The sequence below is a fragment of the Topomyia yanbarensis genome, chromosome 1, assembly GCF_030247195.1.
Source record: "Topomyia yanbarensis strain Yona2022 chromosome 1, ASM3024719v1, whole genome shotgun sequence".
NCBI classification, from domain to species: Eukaryota; Metazoa; Arthropoda; class Insecta; order Diptera; family Culicidae; genus Topomyia; species Topomyia yanbarensis.
Genome location: NC_080670.1, coordinates 55,780,451 through 55,801,763, shown reverse-complemented (window position 1 = coordinate 55,801,763; position 21,313 = coordinate 55,780,451). Strand labels below are relative to the sequence as shown.

At 38.4% G+C, this 21,313-nt stretch overlaps 1 protein-coding gene across 5 annotated transcripts in view; it reads right to left on the bottom strand.

Annotated features, from left to right (window-relative positions):
* The window catches only part of LOC131677647 (RUN and FYVE domain-containing protein 2), a 39,696-nt gene continuing 18,383 nt past the window's right edge, over positions 1-21,313 (bottom strand). For 4 of the 5 annotated variants that reach the window (XM_058957547.1, XM_058957545.1, XM_058957544.1 and 1 more), the window contains 7 exons: positions 14,154-14,587; positions 13,845-14,092; positions 13,530-13,788; positions 13,329-13,469; positions 12,464-12,561; positions 850-1,066; positions 1-783 (listed from right to left, as the gene is read on the bottom strand). In XM_058957547.1, the coding sequence (XP_058813530.1) occupies positions 373-783; positions 850-1,066; positions 12,464-12,561; positions 13,329-13,469; positions 13,530-13,788; positions 13,845-14,092; positions 14,154-14,587 (1,808 nt within the window). In that variant the 3' untranslated portion in view covers positions 1-372. Of the gene's footprint in view, positions 784-849; positions 1,067-12,086; positions 13,200-13,328; positions 13,470-13,529; positions 13,789-13,844; positions 14,093-14,153; positions 14,588-21,313 lie in introns of those variants that run through there. The other variant, XM_058957546.1, reaches the window with a different exon arrangement.

Genomic DNA, 21,313 nt, shown 5'->3' with positions numbered 1-21,313 from the left:
TTGATTTATTCTATATTTAAATAAATATATTTCTCATTTCAACGTTGGTTGAAGTTATGGTTTCCTTAAATTACACATTTAAATAATTTTCTATTCGTGATTTAAAACCGCTACTGCCTAAATTTCGCTTCGTGATGCATTTGAAATTATAAATATGTTTAGTTTTTCTGTCAGTAAGGCATTTCAACAAGTTTGCACTTCAGAGTATTTTGCTATTATTACTACTTCTACTACTACACGTGTCGCCATATCAGACCGTAGAAGCCTTTGGCGAATAAACCGCATATATGGACGAGTCGATTTATTGCACTCTTCGTGAGCAACGAGGAAGTCCTGGCGAATTTTCTATATACAATGTACCCCATCATCGTTCTATTTTCCAACGAAAGCGGAACTACTAGCCAATTTCTGCCAGCACGAGTCACAAACCCGCACTGGTTTCCCGTTCGCCTCGCCCGGTATCACAGCTACATGTTCGGAACAGTTCGAGCAAAAAATGCTACCACAATGTCGGCAGTGGTGTTTCCTGCGGGTGATACTGAACTCCTTATCACAACCCCGGCAGTTCGAGACAACCTTGTCCGGAGTCCATGAACCACCGTTGTTTGCACCGGCATCGGCGTTCTGTTTCCCATCTATGCTCTGATAGTGAACCTTTTCTTTCAAATCGGATATCTGCAGCTTGCTGACACTGAGCTGCATTCCCAGCTCTTCCAATGTTCGTTGATCCTCCTCCCACTGTTTGCGCAATTTCGTTAGCTCCGATTTGGTTAGATTGTGTTTCTGTAATAAAAACAAGAAAATTTATTGAGGACTATTCCACGACCTGTCCAGTATTAGAAACGGCACCTTCAATTCATCGGTCATCTGTCGAGCTTCGCTTTGCAGGGCGCTTATTTGCTCCTTATGTTTGACTTCGTTTTCCTGCATCGCGGTTCGCCATTCGCGTTCGATGCGTAGATCGGCTTCGGCACGGGTTGCTCGCTGCTCACAGGACACCACCTGGAGGGACAGAGCCTGTGAGGTTTCCTGCAGCGCGTTCAAACTGGCCGTTTCAGAGTTGTATCTAGGTTGCGTTGGTTAGGGTGAGGGAAAAGTGATTATCAACAGTGGTATCTATACTAAGATGTATTTAGAACATAATCTTTTTTTCAGTGATTGCATTGATCTTGGATATATCCTACTAGTCATTATTAATAGATTACATGGTTTTATGTATGTTTATCATCTTATTTTCATCTCGAAATTTTTGAATGTTCAAGTGCTGTAGTATGAATACCCTAAATCTACTTCTACCCAATTAAAAAAAAATACAAAAAAATAAAATTACGATTCGTCAATGAGTTTGGACTGATCCAAATCTCAAGGACAAATTTGTTCTGAATCGTCTAGGATAGCTTTTATGTTAGAAAACAAAGGCAATGTAACATAGATAGGTCTTTGCGATACCTTTGTAATTGCGTTGTGTAGCTGACTTTTGGCGGCATCATTATTTTCGGAGAGATTATTAAATGGACGTTGCTCGGAAAACATATTTCGGAATAATTACCAAACTAACGAAAATTAAAGTCTACTTAGTAATGCAGAAGGCTATCTGAACATTTTTGAAACAAGGTAGCAGTGAACAATCCTCAGTGACAAAAGTTCGCAGCTGACATAGAACTCATGGTTGTAAAACTGGAAAGTCAAACAAAATTTACAAGAGTCCCACAAAACTTTATTCTAGGTGCAATGTTCTGGAATAGAATGTTCAACAATGTACTGGCGCTTAAGTTACCTAGGGGCATATAGATCGTCAGTAGCAGTACTGTGAGAGATGCGGGAAGAGGTGCAAATGTTGGCTATGGAAACGATCGACAGTATTGGAAACTGGATGCGATGAGCAAAGTTGCCGGTAGCCAAGCGCAAACCGCATGTTATACTGGCCAGTAACTATGAAGTCCTGTAGTGGGATAAATCTGTTGGTGAACATGTCGAAGCTTGCACTGAAACAGCTGGATGTGACGATTGATGGTCGACTGAACTTCAACAGTCATATCCAATGTGCTTGCTAAAGGGTAACCGAAACTATCGACGCTTTAACTAGAATTAAGGTGAACAGTACTAGGCTAAGCAGTAGCAAGACACGTCTGGCGTAGCTACTGTCTGATCATGGTGACTATTTATATTAGGTTTGTTCCAGTACCACCAAGAAAAACTACTCCGGAGCAAACAGAGAGAAGATCGTTCCTGTATTCTTTTCTTCTCTTTTTTTCATCTGGTTGCAAACCGGAGTAAAAGGAGCAAGTATTTTTGCTCCAGTCTAGCCCCTGTTCTCGCACAGATCAGAAACTAAATACAAACCTTCGTCGCTTCGCTATTTCTATAAGCCAAAAACAGAAAAGGCTCTTTACCCCACGGTGAGCAAAATGAGCGAACAAAAAAGCAAAGTGCGCCCATTAAAGAAAAATACTGGCGTGACTCGCAAACTCGAAGAAGACCTACAGTTCGTGAGGTGGAATAGGTGATATAGGTGAGCATGTGCCTCGATCTTACGGCAGTTACACACTACGGTAAACCATGTGGGGGTAGGTGTAAGGAGGATGAAAAACTCACAACTCAGAGCCTCCTCTCACACTATCAGGAATCTGAGGGTCGTTTGATGTGTTAACATCCAGAATACCTATTAAAGTTTTTAAAAAATCGGCTCAGAATAGGTTGATAATTTTCAGAGTAGGGGAGAGAGGGTAACAGTGGATCAGCAGGAACTATGAAACATTCGCAATAAAATCACAATGCATGATCGGAATCGTCTAATTCCCTCATATTTCACAATTTCTAATTCTTTACACGTGTTGCTATATTTTGGAAGAGATGTGATAACTCTATCTCTTTTAATGGATATTTGTTTGTTTTGTGATAGCCAGAGTAAATATGCAATGATAAACATTATTCCATCTTTATGAATTACCATTCATTGAATAAATATTTAGTCTATTGCTATTTATAGCAAATTTTGCCGCGAACAAAGTTTTTTGGTAACTACTCATGGTTCTGTGTGATTTCACAATTTTCATGAATAGACCCATTGGGTAACTGTGAAACGATGGCGTATGGGGAACAGTGATTTTTGTATGTTTTTGTGGTCTTTCTCAAAATGTCAATGGGTTCCGATTTTCCACAGTAAATACTACTCATATAGTGCAAAATTAGTAAATTTGGCCAAATTTTGTAGAAATTGTATCTTATTTTAGGATTGCAGGTAATATGCATATATGGTGGTTTGATGTTACGCGATGATATAGTGGATTCTTTCGTAAACAAACGATTTTCGCCTCAATATAACTTTAATTCAAAGCGTTAGGATCATTCTTCGTCAAAACAAAAGAATAAAATTTATAAGTAGTATATTTCACTATAGACGACATCGTGTTTCATAGTTCCTACCCATGGGGCACACTGATACATTTTACCACCAACTGTTTATTATCCAAAAAATGTTATTTCCCGTGAATTTTACCAGCTGGAAAAAATATATGTATTAGTTAACAACATAGTGGCACTATGTATCACTTTTGATTACACAAATAACATGTATTATCATCAAAATTAAATTGTAGAAAAAATATGTTTCATTGTTACCCTCTCTCCCCTAATGGCAGAGTAATTCTATATGAGAAGCAAAAAGAAAGTATTATGATAGAACAGGTATATGGGATATTCCTATGTGACCGCACTAACCAACCCGTAACTCCGGAACCGGAGTTCAGATCGGAATGAAATTCAATAGAAGCCAATTGAAGCATTGCATCAACCATTTCAAACTTGGAAGATGGTTGAAATCGGTCAAGAATTTTCCGAGGAATAGGTGTAAAATTAAATCTGCACATTGGAAAATTCTCTGGGGCATCAAGGCAGTCATAGGTGACCAACGTTATCAAAGCGTATATAGGCCTGTAAATTTAAATAATTTCACGCCCATTTCTAACAAGTTTTGTATCATCTAGATACCATGGTGGTACCAGTTTATATGAGGATTTACTTGTATGTATTTGTATCACCACACTTCTTAACCAGGTGAATAGACATACGCAAACATACGTCGAATAATATAAGAGTTACGGCCCTCTGAGCCTCTGCTAACAACCGATTTTCAGAGTGATTGCATAACTTTTCTATAGGAGAAGGGCAAAAAGATGGGAAATTCACGTGTGATCGGATTATTGTACTCTTAATGCCGGAACCAATACGTCGTTGAAATAAAATTAGGTAGCAATCAATGTGAACACTATATTCTTCAGATTCGATTATGAGATTATTATTATTATGAGAATCAGAAATATATGAGAAACAGGTGTGAATCTAATTTCGAAATTTGACCATTTCCTCGGATCTTCCAGAATCCTCAACGGTTGTCAATGTGGCCAAAGAGACTTTGATTTGCAATTAGTGATCTGGACCAACAATTTCAAGCAATTTAGAACTCATTTCAATTAGTGTTATATCATTTAGATATAATGATTATACCGGAATTCCGCTTGTGATCGCTTTCTTCAGTCGGTAACACAGGAACCAGAACTCTGATAGGGATGCATTTAGTCTCAAATTTTAAAAAATCGAGTCCGACATTTCTACGAAGCAAAGATGAATCCAATTCAGGAACTTAGCCACTTTCCCAAAAGCTTCCAGTTCCCTCGAAGGTGTCCAAAGTTGTTAATGTGGGTTTGATTGGTCAGCTGAAGCTATAAATTCAAGTGATTTAGAACACATTTTTTGAAGTTTTGTATCTTTTAGATAACATGCTGTTTCCGATTTATATGGGAATTTCATGCGTGACCACACTCTTCAACATGTAGCTACGCAACCGGAAGTCAGAATTAAATGAAAGTCAATATCAGCCTATGGGTTGTAGTTTTTATTTGACACTATGTTTGATAAAATTGGCTGGACCATCTCCGAGTGACCGATGTGCATTTGTTGGTCACATATTTACATAGATACATACACACATATGCACACGCACGGACAGTAGCCGAACTGAGTCGAATGATGTAAGAAACTCAGGCCTACAAGCCTCGGTTAAAATGTCGATTTTGAGAGTGATTGCATATATTTTCTATAGAAGAACAGGTGCAATATCAGTCCCAATTTTTTTTAGAGATAACCTCAAATCTCGACGTTTTATGCATTTTGAATATATTTGGCATCAGAAAGGCGAATTCGATTTTTGAAATTTCATGAAGATAATTTTTTCTCAGCTTATATGGGGCGTCGGTGTAAGAGAAGGGTTATTGAGAGGTGCAACTAACCGCATTTTATACCTTTCAAATGATACTTGGTTTCTGAAAATCGGTTTAGTCATCACCGAATAACCGATATTATAGTCCGAAAATATGCCTAAGACCGGGATGCCGGGATTTCCTGAATTGTCGATAGTGGACAGTAACTTCAAAAAATCTTTAATTTCTTCAGTGATTTGATCTGCGAATCGTAGTAATTTGATGTCCATTTCAATATAGATTTCAAGCCTCTGATGTATTAGGATTGTAATGGTTTAAACGGGAAATTCATGTGTGACCTTATTAACCAGCTATAACTCCGGAACCAATAGTCAGATTTGAATAAAATTCAATAGCAGTCAATGGGGGTGTCATATCTTTCATTTGAAATCAACTTTGTAAAAATCGGTTGAGGATTCGCTGAGAAATTACTTAGGAATTCGGAAAGATCCCGGGGGCATCTAGAACCGTTATAAGTGGACAATGTGGTCGAATCTGCTTCAATTGGTCATTAGTGATCTAGACCCGCAAATCCAAGTAATGTTGCATATATTTTAATATGTATTGCATCATTTGGGCATCATGGCAGCATCAGTTTATATGGAAATTTGCTGTATGACTGCACTCTTCAACCCATAACTCCGGAACTGGAAGTCCGATCAATAAAAAACTTTCTATATGATCAAGGTAAAAAGAAGACGAATACACCAAGGTCACTCATGCCGTTTTCGATGGCAGTGCACCGGTGCAATGAAGTGCACTGGTTTTGTACTTTCTAGCAGAAGTGTCAATGAAACATACCCAGTTCTCTGAACTTTTGCTAGAAAGCGGAAAAAGTGCTTAACCAGCGCACTCCACTACACCAGTACATATCAATCGAAAAGCCAATCAGAAACACAAGAAACATAAAAATATCTAAAAATTAGAACAAAAACTGCTTTAACGACAACAACATGATCATACACGAGAGCGAGGGATAGGGCAGATTGAACAACTAACAAGCAGCAGACGGTAAATTTAATTCACCCCGCACAACAGCAAGCAATGCGCCCAGGATAGATTATCGAGACGAAAAGAGATATTGATATGGATTCAAAAAAGCAATTGTAGGACTTGCTGAGATGCATTATTCAAATGATAATAATGGTAATATTTGTTATATACTTCGAATAGATTACTAAATTGGGGGCGGGCATAGCGTAGTTGGTAAATCGATTGCCTTGTATGCAGCTCACCGCGGTTCGATCCCCGACCCCGCACATAGGGTTAAAGATTTTTCCAAAGACATTTTTCTAGCCCGATAAAAGTGCCGAATGTCACAAAGGTTAAACGTTTTTATAATTACAAAAAATTATGCTGAATTCACTTAACCTTCCGGAAGTCGCGCTAATGCACAAAGTGCACGCTGCTCTGAAAATCTAGCAAAATCGTCTTAGCGCACCAGCGACTGCTCGTGCAGTGGGCCATTTGCGCGACTACCGGAGTGTTAACTGTAAGATAATAGAACATTTTTCTTCAAGATTTTTTTCCTACAGTTTTTTCCTGCAATATTTTGCTACGTTTTCAGTTTTGTTAGTTGGACTATTTCCGACGAATTCTTGGAGGTGGAACACGGAGTGCTTGACGGTGGATGACTTTTTCAGTGTTCTTGGAACGATTTTGGCTACAAGGTGTTTCTCTCTGAGAAAGAAAGATTCTACGTGTCGATGTGAAGTTCGGCGGAACGTTCGTAAAACCACTACTGGCGGGCGATATTCGGAAAATCGGAAGTATTTTCAGCGGTCATCGTAAACTCTAGGAAAGAATTTGGGCAGTTTCGACCTGCTGCTACGAGGTACGGAAACCGGCGTACTACTGCTTGTTCTCGTTCGTGGTACTGCTGGCTGGCGGTGAGTTGTTTGCGTCATCGGTCATCAGTTTTTCTGCATTTAGTTTAAATTTAGCATAATTTTTGTTCTTTTTTTGATCTCTTTGTTTTGTTTTTGTAATATTTGCTTCATATGCAGATGAGAGCCAGTAAATGCGCTAGGCTTATTAGCCAGGAAAAGGTGTAAATACCTCTGTCCCATCCAAAAGGACCAAAGGAGTGACATTATTCTTCTTAACCAAGTCACTCCCAACGATTTATTACGTCCCCTTTAAAACTGAAACAGTCGGTACGGTTGTCCTCGTTTCTTCCCCCTTTGAGATTCAAATCAATTCGTTAAGTAAGTTATTCATTAAATCTTCAACATCTTCAAACCAAACACTGCACATTGGCGACATATGAACATAGGCTTCAAATATTAAGTGTGACAAGAAAAACAATACAGAATAACTGCAACGATAAGAGATATGACGAACGATTATATATCAACGAATTATTTAAAAAATATTTAATTTTTTGGTAGAATATTTCAGGAGATGTTTTAGGTATCCAGATTTTGTCGCGAATAAGCTCAACAATTCCTGTCCAAATAGAAATTAAAATCTCAGGATAAATTGAATGTTATATATGAAATAGTTGCTGTGTAAACTAGTCGGAAAGTTGAAGCACCAGAATACGGGAAGCATTGGGCTTCACGGGTTCCGGACATGAAATTTTTTCAACAAATAATTCAATTTTTATCGATTCTTAAATGTTTGTTGTACTTCGCTTCAGGTATCGAAGCCAAATAAAAGGGGTGCGGGGAACTACACTGACTGAAGAAATAAATTCGTGGTACTGATGTACCGCAGTTTGTTTTCAAGCGTTCCGTTAAACTATTCCCCACGAGAGATAAACGAAAAAAGCATATTTTTTACACCTAATAAAACCGACAAAACCGTTCACAAACATGAGAAATACAGCTTCATTTTGACGGTGTAGACGAGATCACTCTAAGGTGACTGCGAGGTAATTTTGGTATCTTTCAATAAACCAGGACTAAATTTCATGACACATTACAGAAGGAAAAGTATATACCTGTCTCTTTTTTCGCACATTAGGTAATACAAAGTAACTAAAGCTGAACGCACACGAGACGACAGAACATGCGCCAAAAAAAATATTCACTATGGATTTTGTTCAAACTATTCCAAAGCGTTGGAATAGATAGAACAAAACCCACAGCGAATATTTTTGTGGCGTATATCCTGTCGCCTCGTGTACAAACAGTTTACAGTTTAAGATGTTGTGCAATCGCTTTGATTTTACTTTTTGTTTGCTTTGGCTTGAAGTCCTGCACCCTCAGGTCAGTAAAAATCTCCGCGTCAACGCAATTGTAGTCTTTTGCCTTTCTCATATAAAGAAAGGCTATGCAATCACTGAAAAATCGACATTTCAACCGAGGCCCGGAGGGCCGAGTGTTATATACCATTCGATTTAGTTCGTCGAGATCGGCAAATGTCTGTGTGTGTATCTATGTGTGTGTGTCATTTAAACTCACACAATTTTCTCAGAGATGGCTGAACCATTTTCACAAACTTACTTTCATCTGAAAGGTATAACGCTCCCATAAGCTGCTATTGAATTTTTAGTTAATCCGACTTCCGGTTCCGGAGTTAAGGGTTGAAGAGTGCGGTCACACAGCAAATTCCCTTATAAACTGGTACAACCATGATGTCCAAATGACGTAAAACATATTAAAATAGGTCCAACATTACTCTAGTTTGTGGATCACTAATGATAAATCAAATCGGTACAATCGTAACACCATAACATAAGGATTCCCGGACAAACTGACGCGATTAGTGAAGGCGACGATGGATCGGGTGATGTGCGTAGTATGTGTCTCAGGGACGCTCTCGAGTCCCTTCGAATCACGCAGAGGGTTACGGCAAGGTGATGGTCTCTCGTGCCTGCTATTCAACATCGCGCTGGAAGGTGTAATAAGAAGAGCAGGGATCGACACGAGTGGTACGATTTTCACAAAGTCCGTTCAGCTACTTGGCTTCGCCGATGACGTTATTGCACGAAACTTTGAGAAGATGGAGGAAGTCTACATCAGACTGAAAAGAGAAGCCAAGCGCGTCGGACTTGCCATCAACACGTCGAAGACAAAGTACATGATAGGAAGAGGTTCACGAGAAGAGAATGAGAACCGCCCGCTTTGAGTTTGCATCGGTGGCGACGAAATCGAGGTGGTTGAAGAGTTCGTGTACTTGGGCTCACTGGTGACCGCCGACAATGATACCAGCAGAGAGATTCGTAGACGCATCGTGGCAGGAAATCGTGCTTACTTTGGCCTCCGCAAGACACTTCGGTCGAACAGAGTTCGCCGTCGTACGAAGTTGACCATCTACAAGACGATGATTAGACCGGTAGTTCTCTACGGGCACGAGACCTGGACCATGCTCGTGGAGGACCAACGCGCACTTGGTGTCTTCGAACGGAAAGTGCTGCGTACCATCTACGGTGGAGTGCAGATGGAAGATGGCACATGGAGACGGCGAATGAACCATGAGTTGCATCAGCTGTTGGGGGAGCCGCCCATCTGTCATACCGCGAAAATCGGACGACTACGGTGGGCCGGGCACGTAGCCAAAATGTCGGACAATAGCCCGGTGAAAACGGTTCTCAATTGCAATCCGACCGGTACAAGAACACGTGGCGCGCAGCGAGCACGATGCATCGACCAGGTGGAAGACGATTTGCGGACCCTTCGCAGACTGCGTGGCTGGCGACGCGCGGCCATGGACCGAGTGGAATGGAGGAATCTTTTGTATACGGCACAGGCCACTTCGGCCTTAATCTGTTAATAAATAAAAACAGTCGTAACACCGCAGAGGCTAAGAACTATTGAAATGGCCACCAAATTACTACGATTCGCACGTCTAGATCACTGACTGCCAATCAAATATTCTTTGGATATATTGTCTACTATCGACGATTCCGGAAGTCCCGGATTCCGGGCATATTCCACAATTTTAGTCACATCGGTTCTACGGTGATGATTGAACCGATGTTTTCAAACCAAGTCGAAACGCAACATTTGCGGTTGAGTATTGTGTCGCCACTCACTGGGGGCTACTTTACGTCAAAATTAAAGAATGATACTTGAGCTTCCAGTTCAAATTTAACGTTATATTTTGAAAAAAAAAAAGCAAGACAAAGTATTATTCGCTGGTTCAACACAAATATAAAAATTGATATATAGGTTTAAGAAAATGCTTGCAAGTAATCGTAGTGGACAATGAAACTGAAACATAAAATATATGCAAAAAACATTGCAACTTAAATTCTCTTGGGAAAGTGTGATATACATACTAGTTAAATTATTAGATAAGAGGATATATGTTACGTGAAATTAACCTGGCAATGTAATGTAATTATTTGTGTTTGTACTTTTTGTCCGTATTTTTAATTGTTTAGTAATAGGTGACCATATGTCCATTTTATCTAAAATTGGGGCTACTTTACGCCAAGCTTTACTTAAGTCTGTATCACACAATCTATATATTTGATCTAAAATTTACTCTTATTTAGGGATTTGATTCTAATTCAAAGCATATTTTTATTAGCGTACTAGTTTGACTGGTTTGAAAAATAACAGTAATCGATAATTTGCAAGTTGAGTAGTGTAGTTGCAATGAAGCAAACTTATAAAAACGCTATCGTTTCTAGTAGTATTTAAACTATATGTATTGAAGCAATTTGTTGTGGAATGACAGGAACAGCAACTGGGAATAGTTCTGCAGTGTAGGCGAATAACCTTGTGGTTAAAACCTTACTAAACAAAAATGTCCTCAGTTTATTGAAAATGGATATCTCACAAAATATGTATGAACTGACCTGACCATTAAATATAACAGTACCATTCGCGTTTCTGTTGGAAAAACCTTTGCACTCCGGACAACAATTAAAATTCCTTTAAAAAATACTAAAACAAGGAATCGAATTAAAATAATTAATGGAGAATTTGGGACAATTTTTATGTCATATTGTTGGTAAACATTTTACAGCAAAGTCACAGGCAACAGACGTTTAGGCACATATAACACATAAAAGAATAAAACACATCTGGTTTTCGATTATAGTGGTTTTAACCGTAGGATCATTTACTACTTTTTTCGGGTTACAAAAATCTTTTTTTGAAAAATTTAACCCTATGAGCGGTGTTGGGAATCGAACCCAGGTGAAGTGCGTACAAGGCAATCGATTTACCAACTACTACACTACACCCGCCCACAAAACACATTTCGCAAACGTTTGTAGGTAGCGCAGGGATCGATTCAACGCAGCCGAAATACTATTAAACGACATGCAACTAACAGATGAGTAGATGGCAGCAGCGATTCGCTGATTTTCAATGTGCATCGATTTAAAAATTCACACGTGTTTTTAAATAAATTCATTCGAGCCTAAATTTCAGTTATCTGTGGTACAGTCGTGCTTATTTTATCTATCATCTCAAAATGACACAATAAAACGGAGTCGATCGTATGAAGTAAAATCCCAAAAGACACGGTACTGTTTTTACACACCAAATGTTTGTCATCGTCGAAGGTCAGCAAAATTTTGCATGAATTATCATCAACTGTCAAGTTGAATTGCTGATTTTTCACCAGATAACCTGTTATATGATTCGAACTTAAGAACTTAAATTGCAGCGAATTCAGCATATTTTTAGTATTTCTAAGTGCAGGTTGAAACCAAAGTGTATGTTAGGAGAATAACGGCACCTTTCAAAAGTGGACATGTAACGCAAATGCCAGCGATAAAAGCCAAGTTCACGCGATGCTCATCAAACCCCACAATCGGTTTTGATTTGGAAGCACTCACGTGATAATAAAGAGGACAGGTGATGAAGGGCAGGATTTTTAAATTTTTCTTTCAAACGTCATCTAGCAGGAAAGCAAAGTAGCAAATAGCGTAATATTTCTTTTATTGAAACTGATGTACTGTCACAATAGATACATGATATATGCTGTATCGTTATGTACAATCTTAGCGGCACAATAAGAGATCGACTTGATACTAGTCGAATGTGTTCGACTTATGTGAGTAGAAGAAATATTGAACGTCGCGTGAATCTTTCAAACATCGGTTTATAGACTTAACATAGTGTATAAAGGTAAATGAAGTAGACGGCAACCAGCCAAGATCAATGCAATCACTTTGGCGTATATGATTTATTATTTATTTAAAAACTAAAGCTCAATTTAATTTTCAAAATTGTAAAACAAGTAAAGCTTTGGGTATTTGCTACTGTAACTATGTATTTAGAGAATTATATTTGCCGTACTTTTTCTCAATCTGTGCAATTGCGGCGGCCATCGATTCTCGCTGCGTTTCCATACGCGACATTAGCTCAGTTTTGTGCTTCAGCGATGCTTCGCATTCCTGTTAAGAGTTTAGAGCATAATACTAATATTTAGTTTAACGTCTTTATAAGCTTGCTTGTATTTCTTAAAAAAAAAAATTGAGTCTCCTTAGGTTACAATTTGTATAGATGTTCACTTCACAGCTATAGTAAGCAGGAAGTTTAAGACATGTTCCTAATTGTTCACAATTTCGTTTTTTTCAGTCTCGCCTAGCTCTTGCACCGGAGGAGACTTGCTGGGATCATTCGGCGGTTGTTCAACCGGATTAGACTTGTCCTGGATTAGGTCCGTAGCAGCAGTCTTGGGTTTGTCGTCAGCGACAGGGCTTTTATCGGGCACAGCCAGGACCGAAGTCGGTTCCGGTGCAGGCGCCACCGTCGTTGCCCCAGAGGACGATGATTTGCGCACTTTGTTTGCATTGAACGGTGGAATCGTGCCAATTTTAAGATGTGCCCTCTTACTCGGTGGCCCACTCGGACCGGAACTGCTCGGCGGCGAAATACTACTGCCGGTAAGTGATGAGATTGTGTTGATCTGGGAATCGGTCATTGGGTCGCCTTTCTTCTCGAGATTTGCTAAGATTTTACCGATTTGACATGCCTTCACCTGGAGCCGGGTAACCATCTCGCCTTTCTGTGTTAGCTCCGTTTCGCATTCCTAGTTTTTATTATAATAATTTCAAGCAAGTTCATTTAGGGCCAGTAAAGTTATAAAATTTCAAAAAAATGAACTGAAAACCTTAAAATATACCAAAAAAGACTACCGTACAATAACAGATTATATTACCTGAAGCTTCCGGTACATATCCAGATTTATGGATTTGATATCCTCCAGCTGACGCCTCAGAGAAACGATTGTGTCTTGTTTTTCATGGATGTCCTTTTCCAGTAGTTTCATCGCCATTTCCGTTTCGGCTTTCAGTGAAATCTGTGAGGTAGTCAAGCTTATTATTTGACACTACTATAACTTACATGAAATAATCCCTACCTGTAGATCCAATTCCTTTTCGAGTTCTTGACGTTTCTTTCGTTCTTCTGCTAGCGCTTCTGCCATCTCTGGATCAAACCTATCCAGGACGTTGGATTTATCGTCCAGCGGGTGACCATGCTGAGATGCACGCCTTAATGCGGCGTTTTCCGCTTGCAAAGCCAACAAACTGTTTCTAGCGATAGCTATATCTTCCTTCATAAGAGCATTCGTTGCTGTGAGAGATTCTACTTTGCCTTGAAGATTACCAACTGTGGCACTGCAACGAAACGAGAATCAGGAACAATTGTCAAAATCGAACCCGTTCTCACTTACTTGAGATGCCTATTCAGCTCCTCGATGTAGTTTTTTTGGTCCAGCACTGCGGTCATCGTTCCACTGGTGTCACCTTCGATGGCATGAACAGTACCATTGTTTTCCTCCTCCGGACTGTTTCGCGAGCTTGACCGGAGATACAATGAAAAGTCTATCACACCTTGCTGAGAGTCCAAATCTTCCTCCTTTACACAAAGGTTACAGTCGATTACATTGAGTCCTACCAGAATGCCGATGATTATGATAACCTGGAAAACAACCCTCACCGTTAACAAATGACGTTTCGCCCCGCAAATGCTGTCCAAATACCTCATCACTTAGCATTAGCGCATGTGGTTCGTAATATTCGGACAACGTATCATCTCTACGTTCGATCAAAACTTGCAGGTAATCAGCTAATTTCTTCTGCATCAGAGCCAATCGCAACCAGGCCCTGGCCCGACCCATATGTGTCCTCACTGTGGGAAGATCCCGCACAGAGGAAGTGATATCCTGTGCTTCCACACAATACCTTTCGACGCTCTGCAGGATGTCCCACAGTTCCTTCTTGGGTCCCAGCAAACCCTTCTTCGGTCGCAACCCATGCCGCAGCACGTGTTCGAGCACGATGAAGAAATGCTGCAAAGGTAGATGATCGGAATCCAGCATCCGTCCGAAGCGTATCGATTGTTCCAGTAGTTCTTTGACCACCAGTTTGCAGATGTTGACCAAATTACTGCGCTCGATGGAAGCCGGATCGCGAGCTGCAACAAGAAGATAGTTGGACGTTCATCAGCATCACGTGTGTTGAACATCTGCACGGGAGTAGTAGGCGCCTATACAGCAACCACCACTCCCTTCTAGGTGACATTTGCACGCATAACTGCATTTCGTTTTCGAGTCAGAACGACAACATTGGACAGAAAATGATACGGAAGAATGCTAGTTGCAGTCATTGATGATCGGTTTAGAACTGGTTCGCGAGTTTATTTTTATCTGTATACCGTTTTGCTATTTAGTGTGCTGGTGTGTGGTGAACGAATGGCTGCAAGAGGTAAATATCGGAAGGAGGAATCCTACGGAACGGTTCTGTACAACCGGTATCGTGCGGGGGGAAGGTGTTTCAATCCGGAAGACCCGACGGTAGCGGAAGCCAAACGATACTTTCAGGTAAGGCGGTTATTATTAGTTATTAGTCTATTAGTTTATCGAGCAGATCTGGGCAGTTTGATCAACATGCCATTGCTTTTTCCCGTTCTTCTTTTTTCATTACTAAAGGATCTGATGCCATACCGAAGCAAGCAATTCGAACCATTTACCGACGACATGGTGCGCAGCTTCCTGCTGTACTTCTCCTCCGTAGCTGAAATGGTTGTTAAATTGGACGCGCTGGAAGATGACCGATACAGTGCCGCCTGGTACGACACGGTAGGTGATTACTTACACGGCTATCTACTGCCAGTATCGAAGTACTGCTTTTATTCCGGAAATGTCACCTATCATTCCGTACGTTCTGTATTGGACTATTACCGAAAGATCAAACTTTTACTCGATACCGATGGGTACGGATGGTCGTCAACTATTCTCGACACCAAACAAGTTGATACGACTATTGTGGGTATCGATGCGTCCAAAAATAAATCCGATTGTTTGGAGCTGGCATTCCAAACTTCGGAGGAAATACCTCTGCCGAGAGCAGAACTCGATGATGAGTCGCTAGAGATAATTTCCTTGTGGATACCGATGAAGTCACGCCAATTCTACGACCCTCGATCGAAGACATCTCTATCCATTATGCGAATCTACTATCAAACGATCGAGCAATGTATTCCGCGGAAACAACAATCTCGGAAGCTGTTTGCGAATCGTTTTCTGAAGTGGATCGATAAAAACATGACAAAACACTTGACGGACGAGACGTTCTATCCTGGATTGGAATCGATTCTTCGTATCAAGAAGACTCTGACCGCGGATATCGGTAGTAAAATGATGACTAAGAAGTCGATAGAGGAGCAAAATGATGAGTCCGGGGCGGAGTCGAGAGGATTTTTCGAAAATCTCTTCAGTCCTATGGATACGTCAAATGATCAGGAAGAAAACGAAGACGATGAAGGCTCAACGAGTTCGTTTTTTATTAAAGTTGGAATTTTGTCACTCGGTTCAGCCTTGGCGCTGCTGATCGTTATAGTCCTGGTGATGAAGTGTAGCAAAAATAGAAAACAGAAGATTCAAAAGACAAGCTTTACCGGAACGAAATCGTGGAACAGGAGGAAATTTAGCAAACGAAAGGATGATAATTCAGACGAAAACGTCGTACTAGAGCTGAATAGAAAACCCTCCAAGGCGAATGCATCGGAAACGAAGGGTAAGCTGATAAGGCAATCCTGGCAATAATTGTGCGAATGTTTTATAGCTGGTTTTGTCCTGTTTTGGAATTCTTGGTACATTTTCAATTTCCTGTCTTACTACATTTACCTTTCTTATTTTTGCTATTTCAGGTATTTTTTGCTGTTTAAATTATCTTAAATTTTAGATAATTTTGGTAATTTTTACCTTTTTAGATTTTTCTTAAAAGAAATGTTGGGTAAAGCGCCTATTTTGCCCTCAGTAGGGAGGGTGCCGGACTACTTCATTAATTATAAGACACACAATCGATGACATGCGTATAAATTGGCATCAGAATCTTTTTTTCTAATAACCAGTATAATAACAAAAACGGTAATGATGAAATACGTCTGTTTGAGCGCAACGAAAATTCGAATCGAATTATCGCACTATCATTTGACCCAAAGTGTTGTACAAAGATGGCAGACGCTGCTCTAACCAACGGTTTGAAATAGGTAGTGATAATAAAAAACGGGGCGAAAATAGGTTCATCGCCCTATAGGATTCGCTTCGGGATAGTGGATTGCATTTTCTAGACGAAAAGCGATATACCAATAACGCTTTCGAGACCCGCAAGGCCCAATCTCATATGCCAATGGACTCAGTTGGTCTCTGTGTGTATGTAAGTGTGTAATTATCTCAGCAATGGTTGATCCATCTTATAGAAACTAGTTTCGTATGAAAGAGATAATCTGACGCTAATCTTTTTCTTTTTGACGGAAATAATACAAAATTTGGTAATTTTTTTTGTGAAATATCATTAAAAAGCGTAAGAACTTCCGGTTTTGATGGTTAAATACATTTATTATTCAAAATTATTTATTATTCAAAATTCGAGCTTCAAAATGGCGATTTCCGTCTGCCTCTAGTAGTCAACGGAAATCCAAACTCGGTATAATTTAACACTGATGTAGTTATAATTTCTAAACGTGGTTCAAGTGAAAAAAGGTGACAAAACACTTTATTTTATAATTCAAATGTTTTTTATGCGATGAATTGATCGTCAAAATTCATTCCAAACAGGTATAATTCGTACAGAATTTCATTAACTTTAAAAAATTACGATGATTTTTTTTAGTTTACTACAAGAGGGTGCAGTCTCAAAATTTTCCGAACATGTTTTGCGCGCAGAGGCAGACGGAAATCGCCATTTTGAAGCTGACATTTTAAATTTCATCCAGATACTGATTTTTACGAAGTTTTGAATAATAAACGTATCTAAGCATCTAAGCCGAAAGTTCAAACGCCTTTTAAATATTCCACAAAAAACTAACAAACTTTGTCTTTTTTTTGTCCAAAAGAAAGAAAAAACTTTCTTTAATTTGTTTTACGTTATGCTTCTTAGTTTTTTAGATGCATCGGTGATAAATAATTTTGAGAAAAAAAAACAATTACGTCATCAGAAATTTTATCAAAATACCTTTCCAATCAATCACATATCACCAAAATCCGTTTCCGAACGTCGGGGATTTAATAGGGGGGAATATCTCAGCTTTTGGAAAAGCTTTCTTTAAATGTTTAATACTGAGATATTTTCCCTCTGCATTAAGCATTATGTTAAAACGCGAGTTTGATCACATATGAATAAACAGCTCCAGGTAACCCACATAACAGGGAATAACTTTCCCATTTAAAAAAAAATTCGTTATGGAATATTGTTTGTTTGGGGGCCATTCATAAACAATGTCTCTTGCAAAAAATACTCTAAGTACACTTTACCTCCAAACATATTGAAAAGTTTTGTTGGTTTTATTATCTGCGCTTCACTAGTACATCTCAAATTCATTTTTAGTTTTTATCTCGGTAATTTGTATTACGTCACGCTCTTCCACACCTGTCAATACATAAGTTTAGACGGCCCCTTAGTGATATCTGTAGATCAGACAATCCAATGAAAAATAGGATTGACAGGATTTTAGTGCGCTTTCAGTACCTTGTTTGTTATACATACTAAGAATTCCAAATCATGTGATGGCCAGCAGATGAAGCAGGCCATTTACAAAAAACACGCGAGTAATATTCTAATCGCCGATGATCATATTTTTTGGTCAGCCACTTCCTTGTAGAATCTCTCTAATTTTCTACCATTTTTTGTGAAATTTCGATATTAGCCGAAACAGAAGGACTTTTCTGAAATTCGTAGGGTGTCCCTAACTTAAGATTATTTTTACACTTAACAGATTTTTTGGTGTACTTCGAAAGACTTTACTGGAGCTCGCAAAACTACATAGAACTTCTGTGAAGCTCGCAGAAATTCTTTTGAAACTTGTAGAACTTCACCAAAAGGGCCCATCATTTTCTTGACATCTACGGAATCAAAGAAAAATCCACTCTCAAGGTTGCAGGTACATTTGGTACTGAGTCTTTTTTCCCCATGTTTCTATTATCGCTTAACCAATTTGAAACCGTTGATTGGAGCAGCGTCTGCTATCTTTGTTCTACACAATGGCTGAAATGGTAGTGCGACAAGTGGGGCATGCGATGTTGCGCTGAAACAGAGGTATTTCTCCGGACATTTCTGTATAAAGCAAAGATTCTGATGCCCATTTCTACGCATTTAATCAATCGTAGGCTGCGTAAATAGTGCGGCACCGTCTCTAATTTTCTACCCTTCGTAGTATTTTTGAAATTTGCATTGTTTTATATTATTTTTCGTATTTTAGAATCATTTTGATATTTTTAATATTTTTGCGCTTATTTCAAAATTTGTTATTTTTAATACTTTTAGTGTATTTGTGGAAGTTCGATATTTTTAATATTTTAACCATCGAATTTTAGTTTTTTTATGAAATCTATAAAATTAATATGTTTTTAGTAGGAACTTTTTGAATTTGATTAACACGCTAAAAATGATTTGTTTGTATTTCTGTTTTTATTCATTTTAAAAAAGTATGATATACACCAGCGCGAGGGCACTGGGTCTAGCCTTTCGCGATTTTCACTTCATTCGACCATATCTCAACTAAGCTAAAAAGGATCTCCTAATCAGTCAGCCTAAAAAAATGTACTCTTTTTGCTTCAATCGTTAGAATTATTATTGGAGAACATTCTTGTAAACTTTCAGAGTTTAGCTGATTAACATCTCCTGCGAGGTTCGTTTCATTAGATTTTTTGCTTCTAAAAACTTTAACGCACATTTCATGATTTTTTTTTAATTTTCGTGCACTATAAATGCTATGTATACAAGAAAAACACTGTTATTTATTGTGAACAGACTGCCCTAAAAAATCATTTTAGAAAATATCATTTTATAGTATTATTAACGCATTTACTGCTACAAACAAGTCGAAAAATCAAGTACTTTATTAAAAAAATGACTAAATATTTTAAATTTCAACTCCAAATCACTATAATAGTCTATCAGGCGCAAGAAAGTCTTCCAAATAAGAAAGTATTTCACTTTTTTGTTTCAGGTACAAATTACGGGCTGAATTTGCACGGAGTTTGAGTTGTCCGTGGCAAGCTGCTGCTCGAGATTGTTTATAAATCCACCATTTTTACTCATTTTGACATATAAAAAACTTCTTTTTGTTGAGTAATTATATGTTAAAAATACGTAAAAGCAATTTATTTCACTTGTTGCTTTCATGTTCAAAAAATCCAAAAAACATCTTTTTCATGAGCCAGTAATAAGGAGGTCCCCTTAAACACACTTCAAATATGTTTTCATTATTAGAATGTAGGAATAATTCACACTACAAAATGCATATCGCATGTGAAGTGTAAAGGTGGATTCTTCTTAATTTAAAAAAAATCAATATTTTAGATCACGCAGATTTATTACCGATACTTTAAGGGGTTATATATGTTGAGAGGCGGGAAAGGGAAAAGTTTGAATTTTTATAAAGGTATGTAGCCATATTTTTATGAAATACTTGTTATACGTTTAGTGTAGTACAATGTTCAATTTGCAAAATCCACTTGAGAAAATAAAAAAATATTAATAATTGTCGAAGCTATAGCAATTTCCGCAAAACACGTTTTTTCAAGGAGGTTTGCCGTGACTACGATTCCAGTCCAACAGCTCAACAGACACCATCAAACTAAAAAAATCATTAGTATACCTATGTATCAGTGGTGTCCTTGAACGATCGATTAAAAAAAATTCTTCTATTTGGAAACGGGGATGATTTTTCCAAAAAATCACTATTTTCACCGGAAAAAATTATTAAAAAATTCATAGCAATAATATGAAAATTTTGACGAAAAAAGGGAATCGTTCAAGGGTACGGCAGTTAAATTACGAACAAGTAAAAAAAAAGTTTTGGATCGGATTAAAAATTTTCCGGCAATCGCAGTCACCGCAAAGATGCTTTTGGAAAACATGATTTCGAGATAATCGCGTTTAAAGTTTCAAGTATAAGCAACACCTCCATAAGGGAGCAAGATGAAAAACGCTATAACTTTACGTCCACTTCTCTATAAAAATTTGAGGTAACATTCTCAAGAACCTGAGCGTTACGATAGAAGAACAAAAATTCGATTTTATGGCCGACCTAAATATATATAACCCCTTTAGCGATCCATGTATATTATTTTTTTTCAAAATCGGATTCCACACGGCAGAGACATGAGGTTCCAAAATATTTGTACTTTGTACACACCGTTCGTGCACAAATTTAGCGCGTCTACCCGAAGTATTTTTGATATTTGCAATTTCTTTTTTTGAAATACACTCAGGTTTTTTACGCGGTTTTTTGCGCGGTATTTTTAACGCGGATTTTGAAATTCACGCGATTTACATTTACGCGGATTTTGAAAGTTACACGGTTTTCATTTACGCGGATTTTGAAATTTACGCGGTTTTTGAAATTTACGCGGTTTTCGTGTACGCGGATTTTTTAATTTACGCGGTATCCATTAATGAGGTTCCCATTAACGCGGATTCTTAAATTTACACGGTCTTCATTTACGCGGACTTTGAAATTTACGCGGTTTTCATTTACACGATTTTCATTTACGCGGCCTGTACCCCCGCGTAAAAAAAAAACTTGAGACTATTTATAGTATATTTATTATTTCTATTATTTTTGCTATTTTACTATTTTATACTATTTTTGTTTAACAATTTTTATGTTTTCATCCTTGCGTAATATTTTTGATTG